The following is a 23,290-nucleotide window of genomic DNA, read 5'->3' as shown; positions in this document are numbered from 1 at the left end:
AGTGGGCAGAATAAATTAAACACACAATATTAAGGCTCGTTTTTAAGTTTCCCAAAAGACATGTGAGAGACTCCCTAAATGTATGGAGGAAGGTTCTGTGGTCAGATGAGACCAAAATTGAACTTTTTTGCCACTAAGGTAAACGTTATGTTTGGCGCCAAACCAACACAGCCCATCACCCTAAGAACAGAAACATGGCGGTGGCAGCCTCAGGCTGTGGAGAGGTTTTTCAGCAAAGGGGAAGATGGGTAGTGCGAAATACAGGGATAACAAAAAGTCAGTTTCACCTTCCAACAAGACAATGACCCAAAGCACACTACTTAAGCAACTGATATTTTTAAGAAAAAGATAGAACGGCACCAGGTTCAGTGGCAGCTAATAAACCGTAACAGCATAGTCCATATGACCATTTCGCAAGTGGTGATTCACACTTGTATTGTGGTGCTCGACATCATATGTCAACTTGCACATTATACTTAGAAAAGAAAAATTGAAGATGTGGCACTCACCAAGTTGTGTTACTTTAAAAGTCCTTTAATTTCCCCATATCTTGGGCTGAGGACATTACATCAAAGGCCTCTTTCACACTTCCGTTGGAATGTGAACGTCGCAATGTGTCGTTCTGTGAAAAAAAACGCATCCTGCAAAGTTGCCCGCAGGATGCGTTTTTTTCACATAGACTTGTATTACTGACGCATCGCGACATACGGACACACGTTCCATACGTCGTGCACTGGATGCGTCGGTATTTGGCGGGCCGTCGTAATGAAAAAACGTTCAATGTAACATTTTTTCGTCCGTTGAAACCGCCATTTCCGACCGCGCATGCGGGGACGGAACTCCGCCCCCTCCTCCCCAGAACTCACAATGGGCAGCGGATGCATCTGAAAACTGCATCCGCTGCTCACGTTGTGCACAATTGGGCACAACGTCCGTCGGTACGTGGGGCCGACGGTTTGCGACGACCGCGCACCAACTGAAATGTGAAAGAGGCCAAAGACGGCAGGTACATTTGAGGGTGCAGGGTAACAGAGTAGGCACCTGGACCCGATGAAGCGCAGCCGGTTCGAAACGGCCGTCGTCCTACTCTGTTACCCTGCACCCCCAAATGTACCTGCCGTCTTTGATGTAATGTCCTCGGCCCAAGATATGGGGAAATTAAAGGACTTTTAAAGTAACACAACTTGGTGAATGCCACATCTTCAATTTTTTTCTAAGTATAACACTACTAAAGCAACACTCGAGTGGTTTAAGAGGAAACTTATAAGGCTATGTGCACACGTAGCAGAATTGCCGTGGAAATTTCCGCGGCAATTCTGCGCCTCCTGCCGCGGGTATATCGCATGTAGAATTTGCATGCATATACCCGCAGAAAACTAGCGTTTTGCAAGCATAATTAGCTTGCAGAATGCTAGCGTTTCCCAAGCGATCTGTAGCATCGCTTGGAAAACTGTTTGACAGGTTGGTCACACTTGTCAAACATAGTGTTTGACAAGTGTGACCAACTTTTTACTATAGATGCAGCCTATGCAGCATCTATAGTAAAAAGTAGAATGTTAAAAATAATAAAAAAAATAAAAATAAAAGGTTATACTCACCTCAGCGGCTTCCGTTCCTAATGCTGTGTGTTCAGGACCTTCCATTGACGTAGCGGTCACGTGACCCGCGGTCATGTGACCGTGACGTCATCGCAGGTCCTTCACACACACACCACAGAAGCCGTTGAGGAGGTCGGGCCGCCCGAAGGTGAGTATATCGCTATTTTTTATTTTAATTCTTTTTTTTTTTACCACTTATATGGTGCCCAGTCCGTGGAGGAGATTCTCCTCTCCTCCACCCTGGGTACCAACCGCACTTGATCTACTTACTTCCCGCATGGTGTGCACAGCCCCGTGCGGGAAGTAAGCAGATCAATGCACTCCTATGTGTGCAGAATTGCTGCGATTCCGCAATTTTAATGAACATGCTGCGTTTTTTTCTGGATTGCGATTCCGCTCAGGAAAAAAATGCAGCATGTGCACAAAAAATGCGGATTGCATTCTGTTACATAGGATGCTTAATGTTAGCGTTTTTTTCGCGGTTTTATAGCGTTTTTATAGCGAAAAACCGCGAAAAAAACGCAAAAAATCTGCTACGTGTGCACACAGCCTAAATGTTCTGGAGTGGTCTAGTCAAAGCCCAGACATTAATCCAATTGATAATCTGTGGTCAGACTTGGAGATTGCTGTTCTCCAGAGGAAACCATCTAACTTGAAGGAGCTGGAGCAATTTTACCTTGAGGGATGAGCCAAAATCCCAGTGGCAAGATGTGGAAAGCTCACAGAGACTTCTCCAAAGCAACTTGCAGCTGTAATTGCTACAAAAGGAGGCTCTACATAGTACTGACTTTAGGGGGGTGAATAGATATGCACACTGAAGTCCAGTTATTTTGTTATTTATTTGTTGTTTGCTTCACAATAAAAAGAAACCCAAATGTTCACGGGGCGTAGGGAGTGAAAACTATTGAAAGCCACTGTATGTACTGACAGACCATGTGACACTTAGATTGCACAAAGGTGAACTACCTTTCACTAAGCATATGACTTGTGAAGGTAATTGCCTACACTAAAAATTTTTAGGGGCTTTGTGGCAAAAGGGGTGAAGACATATGCACATGCCAATTTTGAGTTATTTGATCCCTTAAATTCAATTTATGCCTATCAAGGACTCTTCTTGGCATTGCCCACGTGGTTTCGTCAGAAAGTCACATAGTGATCCATTTTGAACTGCATATGAAATTAGATGTCACATGCCAAGCCTAAATCACCTAACAATGTCTAAACGAAATGTCCCAAGGAGTTTGCATGGCTTTGAGCTACAATCCCGACATCCCATTGATCTTATGCCACCACTCGCAAGGCTATCATGGCACAGAGCAAGATGGCAATAGAGGCTGGACTGGAGGTTCATTCTTTTCAGACAAGCAAAAATAACCTCATTGATAGCAACCAAGTCATATAAGTGCATGTATTTCTGCTTGTAGCCCTCTAAATGTTACTGAATAAGTTGAGACTTTTTAAAAATGTTTCCATTTTTTCATCACTTGCATATCATTAACATGTGTATTCATCCTGTGATTTCCAGAATTCCATGACTATCTATTTTTGTTGTAATTTCAATATTGAGGCTTGCATTGTATACACAGTACTGTACAAAAGTTTTAGGCAAGTATGACAAAAATTCTGCAAAGTAAGAATACTTTCAAAAATAGAAGTGTTAATGGTTATTTTTGTCAGCTAACAAAAGGCATCACATTATTTGTTCTTGTCAATCAGATGCCTCCCTTATGGAATTGCATGATGGATAATTATCTGCCCATATTTCTCAGTATTGAAAAAACACCATTAATCCTGACCAAAATCCCCAACTCTCATTTGCTGAAATTCAGCCTTAAAGGGAACCTGTAACCCCCCCCCAGGCGTTTGTAACTAAAAGAGCCAACTTGTGCAGCACTAATGATGCATTCTGACAAGCTGGCTCTTTTAGTTCGGGTCCCTGGCACTGCTGAAATAATCGTTTTTGAAATTTGTCCCTCATACCTCGAAATCGCCAGGGAGGCAGGTCTTTCCCCCCTAATCCAGACGCCTCTCAGCCGTCACTCAGGACCTCTGCACGCCGGGTGCCGCCTCTTCCTTTATTAGCGTTCCCGGCGCTAATGAAGGAAGAGGAGACGGCGCCCGGCGTGCAGAGGCCATGAGTGACGGCTGGGAGGCATCTGGTTAGGGGGGAAAGACCTGCCTCCCTGGCGATTTCGAGGTATGAGGGACAAATTTAAGAAACGATTACCGTATTTTCCGGCGTATAAGACGACTGGGCGTATAAGACGACCCCCCAACTTTTCCAGTTAAAATATAAAATCTTCTTAAAAGTCGGGGGTCTTCTTATACGCCATATGTCGTCTTATAGGGCCGGTGACTAATGTGCCTTTTGGGTGGGAGTGGTCCCGATGACGATGAGGGGGCGTCTCACAGGAAAGTGTGAGTGGACTATCCCCCATTACCTCATCGTAGCGCTGAAGCGTGGGGTCTCTGCTGGGAGCGGCGGCTCCTCTTTGTGCCACGTGGGTGCTGTGGGGCGGCGGCTCCTCTTCTGCAGTGTGGGGCCTCTGTGCTGTGGGGCGGTGGCGGCATATTTTCATGCGGTCAGTCGGGGCTCCTCCGGCATCTTCTTAAAGCCCGGAGGCCCCGCCGGCAGCACCATTGCTACGATGCGGTGGCCTCCGGGAAAATGGCCGCTGGGGGCGGCGCATGCTCAGATTCAGATCTCGTCCCGAGATCTCGGGAGACGAGATCTGAATCTGAGCAGCGGCCATTTTCCCGGAGGCCACTGCATCATAGCAATGGAGCTGCCAGCGGGGCCTCCGGGCTTTAAGGAGATGCCGGAGGAGCCCCGACTGACTGCATGAAAATACGCCGCCGCCGCCCCACAGCACAGAGGCCCCACACTGCAGAAGAGGAGCTGCCGCCCCACAGCACAGCACCCACGCGGCACAAAGAGGAGCAGCCGCCGCCGCTCCCAGCACAGAGACCCCACGCTGCAGCGCTATGATGAGGTAATGGGGGATACTCCACGCACTTTCCTGTGAGACGCCCCCTCGTCGTCATCAGGACCACTCCCCCCCCCCCCCACCCACCATATACACCCGGCGTACAAGACGATACCCGGCGTATAAGACGACCCCCGACTTTTAAGAAGATTTTCAGGGGTTAAAAAGTCATCTTATACCCCAGAAAATACGGTATTTCAGCAGTGCCAGGAACAAGAACTAAAAGATCCACCTTGTCAGAATGCAGCATTAGTGCAGCACAAGGTGGCTCTTTTAGTTACAAACGCCTGGGGGGTGACAGGTTCCCTTTAACATGTGAGGATCCTCCACCATGCTTTACTTTTGCAGACACTCATTGTACTGCTCTTCAGTCTTTCAGTGAACAAACTGCCTTCAGTTACAACAAAATATTTCCAGTTTTGACCAGAGCACCTGCTGCCATTTTTCTGCACCCCAGTTCCTATATTTTCATGCATAGCTAAGTCACTTGGCCTTCATGTCATGTCAAAGGTATGGCTTTATGGCCTCCATTCTTACCTAAAGACTACTTCTGGACAAACACCGTAGATGGGTGTAGCTGAGTCCTTCTGGTTACTGCCAGGTTTGAGCTGATGACACTGCTGGACATCTTTTGATTTCAAAGGAAAGTCAGCAAGATGCGTCTTTCATCTGCTGCACTAAGTTTCCTTAGCTGACCACTGCATCTAATTTTCTAAATGTTGCTGTTAGGTGTCGAGTTTCCGCCGCTGCACAGGGGGAATCTCAAACCATGTCCGCTGCGGTCTCCCATTCTCCTTCAGCCACAGTGGAGCCTGCTCAGCAGAGATGTCGGTCCCAGCGTCTGGCTCAAGCAGATACTGTGCGTTTGGTTAGACCTGCCATTCCAGGCTCAGCCTTTGTAACCAGCATTGATCAGAGGCGAGCAGACGTTCCAGGGACTAAGTCCTGCTTTTCTTCTACTGAGCATGCCCATGGGAGGACCTCTCGTTGGTGGTCAGGGGTCACATGCTCAGGTCCTGTAGCGGCTCCGATTGGAGCACTAGGAAGGTCCTGGAAGGCTACAGATATAAAAGGTTCGCATGGCCGCTCGACCATGCGCTAGTATAAATCAGTTATTGTGTGTGTGTGGATGTATGCCTGTTCTGGTGAAAGCTCCGAATCATTCCCATCCCTAGTGTTGACAAATGCTCGAGAATGTTGGAGCTGTCTAGTGCCAGTTAGTGCCATCCAGCACCAGGCACAATATATAGCGTCTAAGGCTTCTTTCATATTTCAGTCGGTACGGGGCCTTCACAAACAGTCGGCCCGACGTACCGACGGACGTTGTGCACAATTGTGCACAACGTGGGCAGCGGATGCAGTCTTACGATGCATCCGCTGCCCATTGTGAGTTCCGGGGAGGAGGGGGCGGAGTTCCGGCCGCGCATGCGTGGTCGGAACTGGCGGATTCGACGGACGAAAAAACGTTACACTGAACGTTTTTTCGTCTCGACGGACCGCAAAAACACGACGCATCCGTCGCACGACGGATGTGACGTGTGTCCATCCGTCGCAATCCGTCGTTAGTTCAAGTCAATGGCAAAATTACTGATCCTGCGGGCACATTTGCAAGATCCGTTTTTTTGCCATAACCACGGATTGCGATGGCCCCCAGAAGACGGAAATGTGAAAGAAGCCTAAGGCTGGTTTCACACTTGCGTTTTGATCTGCAGCGTTTTTAAAAAAAACGCATGTGGTAAAAAAACGCATGTAAACGCAGCAAAACGCCGCGTTTTTTAGACGCATGCGTTTTTGCATGCAGAAAAATAACTCAGCGTTTTGCCGCGTTTACATGCGTTTTTTCCTGCGTTTGCGTTTTTTAAACGCATGCTGAGAAGTGTGTGACAGCTGCCAATCATCAAAATCAACTAGAAAACCCACTATAAACAGAAATAGCTAGGGTTAGGGTTAGGATCCCTAGTAACCCTAGGGATCCTAACCCTAACCCTAGGGATCCTAACCCTAACCCTAAGGGTTAGGATCCTATCCCTAAGGGTTAGGGTTAGGATCCCTAGGGTTAGGATCCCTAGGGTTACTAGGGATCCTAACCTTAGGGTTAGGGTTAGGATCCCTAGTAACCCTAGGGTTAGGGTTAGGGTTTTCTTGTTTTTTCTTGTGTTTAGGGTTAGGGTTAGGGTTTTCTTGTTTTTTCTTGTGTTTAGGGTTAGGGTTTTCTTGTTTTTTCTTGTGTTTTCTTGTGTTTTTCTATAAAAACGCATGCGTTTTTGACGCAAGCAAACGCATGTGCTTAAAAACGCATGCGTTTACATAGACAGCAATGCATTTTTTTGCCGCGAATAAACGCATGCGTTTTTTGCAGCAAAAAAACGCCGCTAGAAATTACTACAGGTTGCATTTCTGCAACTAAATGCACGCATAAAAAAACGCATGCGTTGCCGAAAACGCGTCAAAACGCATGCTAAAAAAAACGCATGCGTTTTTTAGCGCTAAAACGCTGCAGATCAAAACGCAAGTGTGAAACCAGCCTAACAGCAGCAATAGCCAGTGCGGCGCCGTGCGCAACCAGTGCGATACCTGACCCAAGTTAGGGCGGTTAGTGGTGTTCGCCAGAGCGGCGCTGCACGCACTCAGTGCGGTAAATCATTATTTAGGATTTTCCCTGGCACAGCAGTTGCGGCGCCGAGCGCTAGTGGTCTAGAGGGACTCTAACCCGTGTCCTTGGGGCAGAGTCCTGTGACCCAATACTAGCGTTCACTCTGCTTTATTGCGGCCCTGTGACGCAACAGGGTTCGCTTCCTTTCATACCGGATGAAGCTAACCCGTGTGTGTTCACATTATACCGCCATATACTGTCCGCCATTACCAAGCAGCAGGTGTCATCTCTGCACGGTGGACCCCGGGCTGCGAACGCACCTTATACCATCCCTATAATTATTTGGTGCATTCCACCAGCCCTAAGGCTGCCGTCACACTAGCAGTATTTAGTCAGTATTTTACATCAGTATTTGTAAGCCAAAACCAGGAGTGGAACAAATAGAGGAAAAGTATAATAGAAACATATGCACCACTTCTGCATTTATCACCCACTCCTGACAATGTCAGCTCTTTTTTGCTAGTTAATGTGAAAGAAGTATAATGTAGGGGCAGAGAGCCTAATTCCAGTAATGTGTCACTTACTCAGCATCTTACTATAGTTTCAATACAATCAATGTTTTATTAAAAGGAGATTATCACTGCAGGATGAGCCAGGCAGTCCAGCTAATCTGTGTAACCCTGCCCTCATCATGATTGGGAGCTTGCTGACAATGCACAGAGTACAGATGAAGCAGCAGTGTCTCTGACACTGATTACATTTTTTCCTGTAAAAATATTGTATTGCTGCTTTCTAGTGCATGAAGAATGAAGAAAAAATGCGTAATTGTAATTGAAGAGCTGTATGACAATGGCCAGCTACACCATATCATGATCAATCACGTTCAGTCTAGCACTGCCGCTGGCATAAATTCAATCTCTGCATTATGTGCGGACTACTAGACTCATCCTCTTTCTATATAGCACGGATGCCCTGTCGTCTGTCTTGCCAATAAATATTCTTAGAATTGGAGATGCAGATTTTAGCCAATGTCCCTAGGGAATGACAGTAAGCATTTATAGTCTCCATACAGAATAACACGCCGTCAGTCACAGTGTACAGTAATGAGCGTCATGTGAAGTGATGATGGTCAATGAGGTGGAAAACTTTTAAATAGGGGTCAGAAGCTTATTGGTCATTTCTTAATTCTCTATGGATATGGTGAAGGCTCATGCGCTGTGGTTTTACATTACCAGGCAGCTAATGATATAAAAAACACATAAATCTAGTTTAGACAAAACACATTGACATGTCAAAAGCACAATTTATTTTAGCTGAGCCATTTGTTAATGCTAAAAGAAGGATTATTGGAAGAAGAGGGATAAGGGAATGGAGTACATTACAAGGCATGATCTCTATACAGACTGCTAGCTGGGATCTACTGTTGTGCACAGATTTGACTCTGGTTTTCAGTGAAATGACAGATACACGTTGTTACAGAACCCCCCAGCACCCAGAATATGTTATGCAGTTATTTATATATATATATAATAGGTTCCATGTGAGATATATGTCCCTAAGGCATCAGCCCACAGGCTGCGCCCCTGGGCAGAGGATACAAGATATCCCCCTTCTGTCTTCCCCCACCTTTGTAATTCCCACAGTAAATATCGGCAGGCTCTGGCCACCTGCGGCTATTGTAATGTATGTCTGGCCTGCGTTTCAATGGGCCTGCCCTCTGTATCTGTGTGATATATTCTGTGTTCTGTGAATAAAGTGTTGTGAGACTGGAAATACGTGGAGAAGCAGTCAGCTTTTATATGCTCTCATGTAATCAATGAATTCCAGCCAGCGTCCTTCATTCAGACTCCAGCCAAAGCAAAGTGGACCTCTTGAAGCACGCGGTGGTACTGAAAGAGGTACCCCAGCTTGGTATACCCCGTTACACTGGTGGCAGACAGCGGGATCTGATACCCCTTCTACAGGAGGAAAGGAATGAATGGAAAACAACTACCAGAAGTTAAAGAGGACTACATTAAAAGATCTGGTGGAAGCCCGAGGGTTAATCGCCAGCAACAAAAACAAAAGCGGATTTGATAGCAGCCATCATGGAACACGACGGTGCAGCGCCCCCCAATGTGAACGTGGAGGAGACTGAATTCCAGAGGGAGGTAAAGAACAGACTGGCGTTCTATGGCCCAAACCCTGCAGTAGAGATCATACGAGAGGTGATGGCTGATGTGCGTACTGATCTGAAGGAAAAAATGGCCGAGCGGACCAGAATAGAGCTAACCAAGATGGAGATGGCAGAGCGGACCAAAGTGGAGCTGGCCAAGATGGAGATGGCAGAGCAGAGAGAGGAGAGTCAGTGAGCAGGGCCTCCGACCAGGTACCTTCAACAGTAAGCCACAAAAAGATCCTGTATAATGCCTTCCGACAGTTGGGGGAGGCGGAGGAAGACATTGATGGCTTTCTGCAGGACTTTGAGCGGCAGTGTGCCTTTCTTCAAGTGAAGCCGGAGGAACGGGTTCAGATTCTGGCCAGCAAGCTGACCGGCCGGGCAGCGGACGCCTATCGCACGGTACCTGATGAGGACTGTATGGACTATGAGCAGATCAAAGAAGTGATCTTGGCCCGGTATGCGCTGACACCAGAGGCATACCGCCAAAAGTTCCGCGGACTTATAAAACGAGTAACCGATACCCACGCTGAATGGGCCTGTAAATTACGGCGGTCACTGCTACAGTGGGTACAAGGGAGCCAAGCAACCACTAAGGAGGACGTCCTCCAGCTCTTCTTGTTAGAACGATTCTTTAATGGACTAACCCCCAAGACACAGTAATGGCTTCGGGACAGGCAGCCAATGACTCTTGAGGAAGCCGCTCGTCTGGCCGATGAACATCATGACGCCAGGAGGCCTCAGTTGTCTGGATCAAAGATGGTCACTAAGGGTCCGCCCATGGACCTGGAGGGCCCCAAACCACCGAAGATTGTAGGGGGACCAGCTAGAAACCTGGCCTACCACAGTTCCCCTGGGGCGCGATGCCACACCTGCCGTCAGCTGGGCCACCTGCAAAGACAATGTCCCAACCGGACTCAGCATACCCAGTGGCCAAAGGCAGGAACAGCTACCTTCAGCCGGGCCGCTGTACACTGCTACCAAGGTGAAGCTGACCCGGCATTGGGGGCTACAACTAACCAAGGGGTGGAAGAAATGGAGGAAGTGCTGCATGAAGTAGACCCCGTGCAGGCAGCCCGGGCAGATAATCGACAACAGCATAGACAGGTCGTGTGGGTTAATGGGAAACGCATGCAGGGACTAAGAGATTCCGGAGCAACTTTGACCCTTGTGAAGCCTCAACTCGTCCGGGACCAAGAGAAGATGGACCGGACAGTGGCAGTCCGTGTAGCTGGGGGAGCCATACATCGACTGCCCACTGCCAGGATTCACCTGAACTGGGGAGTCGGGGATGGTCTTGTTGAGGTCGGCTTGATGAAGGATTTGCCTGCAGACGTCTTGCTGGGAAATGAATTGGGGCCCATGTTGTCTGCCTTCTCGGTTGCCCCTCTGGCTGAGACATATCCTGTGACCACCCGGAGACAAGCTCGAGCTGCGGAGGCGGAATCACACTCAGAGGAGGCCCAGGTAAGACATCCCAGCCCTACACGTATTCCCATAGCCAGACACATTTCTTGGGCCACTCCAGATGAATTTAAGAGGGAGTTACTTGAGGATCCTTCATTGGAGGGATATCGTGGGAAGGCACAGGAGGGGAGAGGGGTACTGGAAGGGGAACAGTTTATATGGAAGTAGGGACTCCTCTACCGGATCATAGAGCAGCACCACACAAGGAAGAGCCCCATTATAAAACGACAGCTGGTAGTTCCCAAGAAGTATAGGCAGGAGTTACTGTGAATCTCTCATGACATATCCTTGGCCGGGCACTTCGGCGTCAGTCGCACCCGGCATCGTCTGACACAAAACTTCTTTTGGCCGGGGGTAACCTATGATGTTCGTCAGTACTGCCAGACCTGTGACAGTTGCCAGCGCATTGGCAAGAGGGGAAATCGATGCAAGGCCAAATTACGCCCCCTCCCCATTGTGGAGGAACCATTTAGCCGATTAGCTGTCGATCTGATAGGGCCGTTAGTCAAACCCAGTCCGTCAGGGAAAAGGTATATATTGACAGTGGTAGATTATGCCACACGGTATCCAGAGGCGGTTGCGTTACCTAACATACTGGCAGAGACGGTGGCGGCTGCCCTGCTCCAGGTTTTCTCACGGGTTGGATTTCCCCGGGAGATTATCTCGGACCAGGGTACCCAGTTTACAGCAGAGGTGACTAACCAACTGTGGAAGCTGTGCGGCGTAAAGTCCATTAGAAGCGCCCTGTACCACCCGCAAACCAGTGGGTTGTGTGAACACTTTAACGGGACGTTAAAACAACTCATTGGGACTTTTACCAGGACCTACAGGGACTGGGAGAAATTCTTGCCTCACCTCCTGTTTGCCTATCGGGAGGTGCCCCAAGAATCCACGGGGTTCTCCCCGTTCGAACTGGTATACGGGAGACGGGTAAGGGGACCCCTAGACTTAGTGCTAGAACACGGGGAAGGGGAGGGCATCATAGAAGGGGTACCTATTGATTTACCTCGAGTCGGCCAAGCGGCTGAACCCTAGACAGGCTCGATGGTCCCTGTTTTTCTCCCGTTTCGATTTTGTGGTTTCATATCTTCCGGGATCTAAGAATGTTAAAGCGGATGCCCTCTCTAGGAGTTTTTTGCCTGATTCTCCTGGAGTTCTTGAGCCGGTTGGCATTCTTAGGGAAGGGATGGTTCTTTCTGCCATCTCCCCTGATTTACGGCGGGTGCTTCAGGAATTTCAGGCTGATAAACCTGACCGCTGTCCTGTGGGGAAGCTGTTTGTTCCTGATAGATGGACAAGTAAGGTAATTTCTGAAGTCCATGGTTCGGTGTTGGCCGGTCATCCTGGGATTTTTGGTACCAGAGATTTGGTGGCTAGGTCCTTTTGGTGGCCTTCCTTGTTGCGGGATGTGCATTCTTTTGTGCAGTCCTGTGAGACTCGTGCCCGGGCTAAGCCTTGCTGTTCCCGCGCTAGTGGGTTGCTTTTGCCTGTCCCTGAGAGGCCCTGGATGCATATTTCCATGGATTTTATTTCGGATCTTCCTGTGTCCCAGAGGATGTCTGTTATCTGGGTGGTTTGTGACCGGTTCTCTAAAATGGTCCATTTGGTACCTTTGCCTAAATTGCCTTCCTGCTCTGATTTGGTTCCATTGTTTTTTCAGCATGTGGTTCGTTTGCATGGCATTCCGGAAAATATTGTGTCTGACAGAGGTTCCCAGTTTGTTTCCAGGTTTTGGCGGGCCTTTTGTGCTAGGATGGGCATTAATTTGTCTTTTTCTTCGGCGTTCCTTCCTCAGACAAATGGCCAAACTTAGCGAACTAATCAAACCTTGGAAACCTATTTGAGATGCTTTGTGTCTGCTGATCAGGATGATTGGGTGGCTTTCTTGCCGTTGGCCGAGTTTGCCCTTAATAATCGGGCCAGTTCGGCTACTTTGGTTTCGCCCTTTTTTTGTAATTTTGGTTTCCATCCTCGTTTTTCTTCAGGGCAGGTTGAGCCTTCTGATTGTCCTGGTGTAGATTCTGTGATGGACAGGTTACAGCAGATTTGGACTCATGTGGTAGACAATTTGACGTTGTCTCAGGAAAAGGCTCAGTGTTTTGCTACCCGCCGTCGGTGTGTTGGTCCTCGGTTTCGTGTGGGGGATTTAGTCTGGTTATCTGCTCGTCATGTTCCTATGAAGGTTTCTTCCCCTAAGTTCAAGCCTCGGTTTATTGGTCCTTATAAAATTTCTGAGATTATCAATCCAGTGTCTTTTCGTTTGGCCCTTCCAGCCTCTTTTGCCATCCACAATGTTTTCCATAGATCTTTGTTGCGGAGATATGTGGTACCCGTTGTTCCCTCTGTTGATCCTCCTGCCCCGGTGTTGGTTGAGGGGGAGTTAGAATATGTGGTTGAGAAAATTTTGGATTCTCGTCTTTCGAGGCCGGAGGCTTCAGTATCTTGTTAAGTGGAAGGGTTATGGCCAGGAGGATAATTCTTGGGTGGTTGCCTCCGATGTCCATGCTGCCGATTTGGTTCGTGCTTTTCACTTGGCTCGTCCTGATCGGCCTGGGGGCTCTGGTGAGGGTTCGGTGACCCCTCCTCAAGGGGGGGGTACTGTTGTGAATTCCGCTTTTGGGCTCCCTCCGGTAGTTGTAAGTAGCACTTTTGTGAATTCTGCTCTTAGGCTCCCTCCTGTGGTTTTGAGTGGTATAGCTGCTTCTTGGATTTAGCATCAGCAGCTGTTTCCACTGATCGTCTTTCTGGCTCGGCTATTTTAGTCTGGCCTTATCCCTCAATCAATGCCAGTTGTCAATTGTTCCTGCTTGGAGCCACTGCTCTTTTGGATTTCCCTGACACTCTGTCCAGTTCAGCAAAGATAAGTCCTTGCTTGTCCTTTTGTAGTCCACTTGTTGTGGACTTATTTGTTCAGCACATTCTATGTTTTGCTCATTTGTCCAGCTTATCAGTATGGATCTATTCAGCTAAGCTGGAAGCTCTGGGCTGCAGATTTTGCCCTCCACACCTTTAGTCAGGTGTGGAGATTTTTGCATATCTCTGCGGTGGACTTTTTCTAGTTTTTATTACTGACCGCACAGTGTCCTTTCCTGTACTATCTATCTAGCTAGAAGTGCCTCCTTTGCTAAATCTTGTTTCATACTACGTATGTCATTTCCTTCTCCTCTCACAGTCAATATTTGTGGGGGGCTGTCCTATCCTTTGGGGATCTTCTCTGAGGCAAGATAGCTTTCCTATTCCTACCTTTAGGGGTAGCTAGTTCTCCGGCTGTGACGAGGTGTCCAGGGAGTGACAGGAACATCCCACGGCTACTGCTAGTGTTGTGTTAAGATCAGGAACTGCGGTCTGTATAGTTACCACCTGCTCAGAGCTAGTCGCATGTCGCTCCTAAATTACCAGTCCATAACAGTTTGTCACCCCGTTCGGCTTATTCGAGTTTCGAGTAATGCCATTCGGGATTTCCTTAGCATTCCACAAGGTGCTGGAATCATTCTGTGCAGGTGATTAAATTATCACCTGTGCAATACAAGGAAATCCTGAAAACATGACCTGTTGGCGGCCCTCGAGGAATGCAGTTTGACACCTCTGACCTAGAGACAGTATTAGACAGGGTCCACAAGGCCGGAATCACCCTGAAAACAAGTGTCACGTGGGCAAAGTGGAGGTTCAGTATTTAGGACATTGGGTGGGAAGTGGGAAACAGCGACCAGAACCAGCCAAGATTGAGGCCATAGCCAAATGGCCCACCCCACGCACTAAAACCCTGGTCATGGCGTTTCTAGGGACAGCGGGGTATTACAGGAAATTCGTCCCCAATTACAGCAGTGTAGCCAAGCCCCTCACTGATCTGACCCGTAAGAACCATCCCCGCCAGGTAACCTGGACCCCAGAGTGTGAGGAAGCCTTCCGCCAGCTAAAGGACGCCCTCACCAATACCCCTGTATTGGCCACACCCGATCCAACTAAACGCTTCCTTGTTCACACAGACGCTTCTATGTTTGGATTGGAGGCAGTACTGAGCCAAGTCGGACCAGATGGCCAAGAACACCCGGTAGCTTACCTGAGTCGGAAACTACTGCCCCGTGAAGTAAGCTATGCGGCCATTGAGAAGGAGTGCCTGGCAGTAGTATGGGCACTCAAAAAGTTACAACCATATTTGTATGGACGACAGTTTTCCCTCCTAATAATCCCCTAGTCTGGCTTAATCGGGTCTCCGGAGACAACGCCAGATTACTGCGGTGGAGTTTAGCCCTACAACCTCTGGACTTCACCATCCACTACAGACCCGGCAAACAAAACGGTAACGCCGATGGACTAAGTCGACAAACGGAACTTGTACCCACCCCATAAACTTCGGTCATCCCCAAACCGATCCGTTAAGGATCAGACTGTGTATGCCGATTGCGTCGCTGAAAGGGGGAGCCGTGTTACAGAACCCCCCGGCACCCAGAATATGTTATGCAGTTATTTATATATATAATAGGTTCCATGTGAGATATATGTCCCTAATGCATCAGCCCACAGGCTGCGCCCCTGGGCAGAGGAGACAAGATATCCCCCTTCTGTCCTCCCCCACCTTTGTAATTCCCACAGTAAATATCGGCAGGCTCCGGACACCTGCGGCTATTGTAATGTATGTCTGGCCTGCGTTTCAATGGGCCTGCCCTCTGTATCTGTGTGATATATTCTGTGTTCTGTGAATAAAGTGTTGTGAGACTGGAAATACGTGAAGAAGCAGTCAGCTTTTATATGCTCTCAGGTAATCAAGGAATTCCAGCCAGCGTCCTTCATTCAGACTCCAGCCAAAGCAAAGTGGACCTCTTGAAACACGGGGTGGTACTGAAAGAGGTACCCCAGCTTGGTAGACCCCGTTACACACGTTAACTTTACAGTTCATGTGGGCGTTTGCTCTGTATCGGCATTCTATCAGCATTGTAGAAGCTGGAACGTTCTTACTTTTTCACCATTGCACCTATCATTTTCCAATGGTGTGCCTGCCCAAACCGAAATCCTACCTCTTTGTTATACGGTATGCAACGGGAGAGCAGGATCCAAAAGTCAAGGACCCGCTCCCACCTCTGTGGTCTAAATTATATGCACTTTTTGGGGCTTTACTACTGATTATATATTCTTGGATGCAGTTACTGTGGGAGATTTTGATTTTGTGTTTTATATTGTTTTATAACTGGTCTTTATATTTGTGTCCATCTCATTACCGTCTAGCTCTTTCCCCTTCCTTGTGTCATGCATTTTGATTGCTGATACCCTCCTTGTATTTTTGATTGTGCTTCTTGTCTTCTTTTATTGCATTTGTACAGATACATTTCCATTTTCACATTATAGAATCTTTATTCATTTATTATTTTGAGATAAAAAATATCAATTCTCATATAAAGGTATATTTCCATCATTTATTACTGCATATGGAGAAAGCCATGTTCTGGTCTTTATGCAATTGAGAAAGTGAATGGAGTCTTTATTGCAGTTTGTGCAGAACTGGCAAATAGGCGTCTCATGTCCCCGGCACGTCCCATAGGTAGATATGGGATACGATAAATATGGCAACGCCATGACTGTGTTTGATGGGAATACCCCTTTATTGTTGTCAAAGCATGTAAAAATTAATGCAGGCAATTATTCTTCCATCTCATTGTGTGATGTAACTCGTACATCATAAGTTTTTTATTGTATATTGTTCTTATATTACAGCAATCACATAGAGGATCAAGATGTAAGAATGATGAATGATAATAAAGTTGTCGTCAACTTTAAGAAGAGCCACAATGCCGACCCAGGTCTGTGTACCAAGTTATATGTAGCATTGTTGTTAACCATTCGTCATTCTTTTAGAATGTAAGCGGCTGTGAAAACAATGTAAAAATTGTAATTATTTTTAATGATCAACTCCATTTTGGACATCCGAAGTGCTTGTAATGCACGCGTGTATATAGTATTTTTAAATAAGTCCAGCATTTTGTCAATTATGATTTCCTTCAGAATATATCAATATAGGAGTCAGATCTTTGTTTTTTCTGGTACAGTGCGCCAAATGGCCCGTATATGCATACAAATACAAACATCATTAAATGGGAACTGTACTTTTAATAAACTTGGCATAAATTAGTAAATCAATAGTACATCTTATCAGAGAAATCTTTCTCCGCTTATGAGCCACTTCTTCCCCTTCTTCCTGCTTCCTAAGCTTACTATCCACTCTGAAAAGACAGCTCCAATTCCAATTTTTTTTAAAACAAAGTGGACTGCCAACACAGTGAGGTGTGACTGGTTACACCTCCTATTATAGTCTATGGAGAGCAGAGTTGGAGGATGAAGGACCAGAGTGAGGACACAGAAAAAGTACTGAGCTTTCTAGTTAGTCTTTTACCGCAGCTCAGAGCTGGAACCACTTCTACACTGCTTAACACTGCAGTATAATTTCCGGCATCTGTGTGCTAACTAAAGACTGTAGGGCAGAAATCCCTCTCTGTGAGCCCTACTGTGTTTGGGAGACATTATGGCAGCTGGTCTCCAGTACAAAATCAATTGGAAATTAAAAGATAAACTCTTCCTAAGACACCAGCTGAAAATTCAGGATATTGACATATAGGCCATTTGCTTTAAGTCACTTTCTTTTTTTGTCTTGTGGTGTTAGTTGCCATTTTTTACGTGACAATCTTCTGGCATACGTGATTCATGAATTTGACACAAAGTCAAAAATGGTCTTTTTTTCTGGTTTTGAATGTTTTTGCAGCTTTTGGCTCCAAAAGTCACACATTGGCACAAAGTTGCAGCAAAATTTTGGCCTACTAATGAATATGCCATGCCAGAGGTGACTTGAATGAACTTTTGCCAAATTTTGTAACTTTTAAAGCGTAGCAATTAATCAGACATAAGCTACTAATTATTAACCCCTTTCCCACATGTGGCATAATAGTACACCCATGTCGGACTCCCCGTGTTTGGTGCGGGCTCCGGCCCTGAGCTCACCTTTCTGGTCACATGACAGCTGATCTATACAGCTGACATGTGCCCGCAACAACCGCGGGTGGAATTGCAGTCCACCTGCAGCTATTATGTACCATATATACTCGTGTAAGCCGAGATTTGTGCTGAAAACACCCCCCTTGGCTTATACATGAGTCATTGTCCATAAAGGGGGAGGGGGAGCAGTGGCAGGAGCTGTCTAACAGAAGACATCATACTCACCCTCGCTGCATCTCTGTCCCGGTGCCGACGGCTCTTCCTGTGCTTAGCGGTCACGTGGTACCGCTCATTAAGGTAATGAATATGCACGCGTCTCCACTCCCATAGGCGTGGAGCGCATATTCAGTACCTTAATGAGCAGTACCACGTGACCGCTCAGCACAGGAGAGCTGCCGCGCCGGGACAACTGAGATGCAGTGGCGGCGCGAGGAGGGTGAGTAGGACGGAGGGGGGTATGAGCTATTCATACAACGATGGGACAGGAGGGGTGAGCCATGCGGGACCGGGGAACCATGCATACAACAGGGGGAGCAACACATACCAGGACAGGACGGGAGAGAGCTACACATAGCAGGACAGGACGGCGGAGCCACACACACCAGAACAGGACGGGCGGGAGCTACCCATACCAGGACAGGACGGGCGGGAGCCACATATAGCAGGACAGGATGGAGGAGCCACACATACCAGGGACAGGATGGGGGAGCCACACATACCAGGACAGGATGCGGGAGCCACATACCAGGACAGGATGGGGGAGCCACACATACCAGGACAGGACAGGGGGAGCCACACATGACAGGATGGGGGGAAGGAGCCACACATAGCAGGACAGGACGGGGAAGCCACACATACCAGGACAGGAAGGGGTAGCCACATACCAGGACAGCGACGGGGGGGGGAGCCACACATAGCAGGACAGCGACGGGGGAGCCACACATAGCAGGACAGCAACGGGGGAGCCACACATAGCAGGACAGAGACGAGGGGAGCCACACATAGCAGGACAGGTCGGGGGGGGCACACATAGCAGGACAGCGACGGAGAAGCCACACATACCAGAGACAGGATGGGGGAGCCACACATACCAGGACAGTACAGGGAAGCCACACATACCAGAGACAGGACGGGGGAGCCACACATACCAGGACAGTACAAGGAAGCCACACATACCAGGACAGGACGGGGGGAGCCACACATAGCAGGACAGCGACGGGGGGAGCCACGCATGTGGGGACAATACATACCTGGCTTATACTCGAGTCAATAAGCTTACCCAGTTTTCCGTGGCAAAATTAGGTGCCTCAGCTTATACTCGGGTTGGCTTATATTCGAGTATATATGGTAGTTAAATCCTGCTGTTAATCCCTGACAGCGGCATTTAACTTGTGCTTACAAGAAGCACTTCACTAATCCCGTCACATGATTGCGGGTCACCGATGGGTTGGCATGACTACCAGAGGTCTGCAGCAGACCTTTATGGTTGTCATTGCCAGATTTCCAGCGGCAAATGGTATAGAAACAAAACAAATAATACCATCACGAACAATGTTCTGCCACTCCTTAGCCAACACCTCTGTGGTATACTGCCAGTTTCAGTTTACCCAACTTCAGTGACATCTTGGTGTGTCAACGCCATTGTGAGATCACTGCAAGCAATCACTGGTTGTAAAGGTAACATTTCGACACCACTGAGTTCAACGTGGTCACCAGTGACTTGCTGCAGTGGTCACATTTTGAGGTGACATGGCTGAAGCCAGTTTATCTCTGACAAGCGAGGAATCATGGAAGTACCTGCATGAGAGGTGTGGAGATTAGTAAAGTAGAATTTTTTTGTTATTGTATACCATTGTCCACTTTTTGTTAAAGCTTTTGCCTGGAAAACAATTCAAAATCAAGACATTTGCTTTGAAAACAATGTACAATATCTTTTCATTTTTATTTTAGTTGTATGGCTAACTTTAACATTGTAACTAGACATGAATGAATATCGTCAGCTCCCTCCTTATTCGGCAAGCTATAGCGCTTACCGAAGAAGCTGCTGCGGGAACCCGGCTACCTACAGCGCTCCGATAATCAGGTGTCCGGTGCCGCAGCTGCATGTGTCGCGGCTGTATGACAGTCACAACACATACATGTGTGTTCTTCGGTAAGCGCTATAGCCGAATAAGGAGGGAGCCGAAGATGTTCACTCATTTCTAATTGTAACCTCTGAAAATATAACTTGTCTTGTCTTCATCTCTTGTTTTACAGCTTTACGTCCAAAGACTTGTATAACTGACAAACCGAGCGGGAGACAAAGACGGTTCTGAAGTAGGATCCGTGCCCAGAAGCAATAGCCAAAGTTATTTATTTACCAAAATTTGTATAAATATTTAATACTTTTTATGTCAAATATTTTTATATGTACCCAATAAATATCTAACATAAGCCTTTGTAATAGTAGTATGCTTCATTGCTCAAGCCAAAGAGACGAATATAGCAAACCTTTTATTTCCTTTGTTTCTTTAGTCTTTTTCCTTATGGTTTACTATTTCACATGAAATCTTTAAGCATGCCCTATATTCTGTAAATCATCTTAAGTGTGATGCTCCTTCCTATAATCTCAGCTTTTAAGTAGCAAATGTCAGCATCTACAATAGAAATTTTTCTGTCCTATTGTCAATAAATAAAATAGATTGCCATTTTTTTGCAGGAATTCACTTTGTGTAAACCTAAAAGAAGATGACTACAAGGCTTCAGTATACTTGATTTAAAAACAAACAAGCATATTTTTAAGGTCTAAAATCACAAATGTAACCACACTACAACAGAACTACAGGCAGCATGAATCAGAGACCATTATTACAAATTTCTATATTTCACTCATGGAAGCTGCTATGTTTTAGATAAAACATGCTCTGAACAGTGAGCCTTGAGGGTACGTGCTGTAGCGTGGCTAAAGGGTGTCTAATCGACGGGAGATATGTGTCGCATAGATGGCTTGCCGCTGTGATGTAACCATAGCTACCTATATGTCTGTCAGGACCTGTGGTGATGTCAGACCACATGGCTAATCATGTGATGGGTTACTGGGTGTGGTTAGCTCTATATAAGACAGGCTAATGTTTAACACAGGGGATATGTGTGGAGGTGCTAGCCTCCCAAGTGTGTTAAGGCTCCAGCACTGAGCCTGAAGGAATGGACACTTGTTTTTTCCCTTTTGCCTGAGTTAAAGGCTATTTGTTTTTCCTGTTTATGCTAAACTGGTTTATGAAGCAATAAACCCTTGAACTTTTGTTGGAACCTGCCTCCTAAGTGTCAGCCGTCGCACCTGAGTGAGTGAAATCCCTACAATTGGTGGTAGACGTGCGGGCAGCGTTCCCAGTGGAGACGTAAGTCTATTTTTTGGATGTCCTGGGTCAAGTCGGCTGTAAGCCAGCAAGCATTGCCGGGGAAAATGGAGGACCTGCTGAAACACTTGGTCCAGTCACAGTCACAGCAGCAAGAGGCTAACAGGCTGTTTATGCAGCAGTTGCAACAGAACCAGCAAGAGACCAACAAGCTGTTGATGCAGCAGATACAACAGAGCCAGCAGGAGCAACGGCAGAGTCAGCAGATGCAGCTTCTGGCAACCGCCATCCAGGGCAAGACGAGCGCCCCAACCCCAGGTTTGGCTGATGACACCCACGTCCGGAAGACGGTAAGACGCGCATTACAGAAAATGACCCCCGGGGATGATGTTGAGGCCTTCCTGACGGTGTTTGAGAGGGTCGCTGAGAGGAAAAAACTCCCGCCAGAGCAGTGGGTAGAGGTACTGGCGCCATACCTGACGGGAGAACCCCAGAAGGCGTACTATGATTTGACCTTGCAGGATGCCAAAGAGTATCACAAATTGAAAGTCGAGATTCTTGCACGTTTGGAGGTGACACTGACTGTTAGGGCATAGCGAGTTCACTGCTGGGCCTATCACCGGGACAAACCGCCACGCTCCCAAATGTTTGACCTGTTGCACCTGGTCCAGAAATGGCTGCAGCCAGAGTTATGTACACCTGCACAGATGGTGGAACGAGTGATGATGGATCGGTTTGTGCATTCCCTCCCGAGGTCCATACAGACTTGCGTTGCCCAGGGTGATCCCCAGAATGCTGACGAACTGATCGGACTGGTCGAGAGATACCAAGGGATGGAAGGCTCCTTTGGGAGGCAGCCCATGCCGTACTGGGGGTCCCAGAAAGCTGCTGAGTCCCAAAAAGGGGTGGCGCGTCCAAGGTCACAAAGGGCGGGGGAGGTGGTGCCCAAGGTCCCTACGGGTGATATTATTTGCTGGAGGTGCCACGGGCCAGGACATATAGCTGGCCGTTGTTCCCAGACCACTGAGCAGATGGACTGCAGCATGGGACGCCGTTGTTCATACTATGTGTATCCAGCCTGCAGTGTGAACTCTCCGCCCAACGAGGGACCTCAAGCGTGTCCCGTAAGGGTGAACGGTCGAGCAGCAACGGCGCTGTTAGACTCAGGGAGCTTAGTGACCCTGGTGAGGGCCACTTTCCCTCTCCACCTGCTCCCGGGAAAGGAGGTTGGCGTGCGGTGCATACATGGTGATGCCAAGGACTACCCTTTGGCCAGGGTGGACATTGAAACGGCATGTGGCACTGAGTCCCACATAGTCGGCGTCGTGCAGGACTTGTTGCACCCTATAATTATTGGCCGGGATTTCTGTCTGTTTTGGGATTTGTGGGGAAAAGGTTCTGAGCTCCCTAGCAAGAGTAGGGAACCAGTGAACCCTGGAAGGGTGTCACCACACCCAGAGACAGACAGGTTTCCTTTTTGTGTGCTGGTTGGGGATGAGGAGGAAGTATCCCCTGCATCTGACACTATGGAGTTAGAGGTAACCGGTGAAAATTTTGGGACTGCCCAACATAGGGACCCCACTCTGAGGGAAGCCTTTAATAATGTCACAGTTATTGACGGGGTGGTACAGGAGCCGGGGGCAGACACAAGGTATGCCCATTTTCTGATGAGTGGGGAGTTGTTGTACCGGGTCACGAAAATAAGGGAGGAGTTGGTAGTGCCGGGTCCATATAGACGGAAGGTGTTGGACATGGCCCATTCACACATCTTAGGACACCTAGGGGTGGAAAAAACGCAGGAACGGGTTGTGCAGAGATTCTATTGGCCTGGGTGTCACCGAGAAATAGTGAACTATTGCAGGTCCTGCCCTACATGTCAGCTAACTGCTCCCACTCCTCATTTCCGGAGCCCCCTTGTGCCACTGCCCATTATTGAGGTACCGTTCGAGAGAATTGCCATGGACTTGGTTGGTCCCTTAGTTAAATCAGCCCGGGGCCATCAGTATATATTAGTCATCCTGGACTATGCCACACGCTATCCTGAGGCAATTCCCTTGAGAAATTCTTCCTCGAAGAGTATAGCCCGCGAGTTGGTCCATGTCTTTTCCCGGACAGGTCTGCCGAAGGAGATCCTGACTGACCAGGGGACACCTTTCATGAGCAAGGTGATG

At 47.7% G+C, this 23,290-nt stretch overlaps 1 protein-coding gene across 4 annotated transcripts in view; it reads left to right on the top strand.

Moving 5' to 3' along the window:
• KATNIP (katanin interacting protein) overlaps window positions 1-20,234 on the top strand; it is a 264,435-nt gene extending 244,201 nt beyond the window's left edge. For all 4 annotated transcript variants that reach the window (XM_077275294.1, XM_077275295.1, XM_077275293.1 and 1 more), the window contains exons 27-28: window positions 16,513-16,598; window positions 20,041-20,234. In XM_077275294.1, the coding sequence (XP_077131409.1) occupies window positions 16,513-16,598; window positions 20,041-20,099 (145 nt within the window). In that variant the 3' untranslated portion in view covers window positions 20,100-20,234. The remainder of the gene's footprint in view (window positions 1-16,512; window positions 16,599-20,040) is intronic.
• The last annotated feature ends 3,056 nt before the right edge of the window (window positions 20,235-23,290 follow it).

Source organism: Ranitomeya variabilis, chromosome 7, assembly GCF_051348905.1.
Source record: "Ranitomeya variabilis isolate aRanVar5 chromosome 7, aRanVar5.hap1, whole genome shotgun sequence".
NCBI lineage: Eukaryota > Metazoa > Chordata > Amphibia > Anura > Dendrobatidae > Ranitomeya > Ranitomeya variabilis.
The sequence above is the reverse complement of the archived record's forward strand: the minus strand, read 5'-3'. Positions and strand labels throughout refer to the sequence as shown.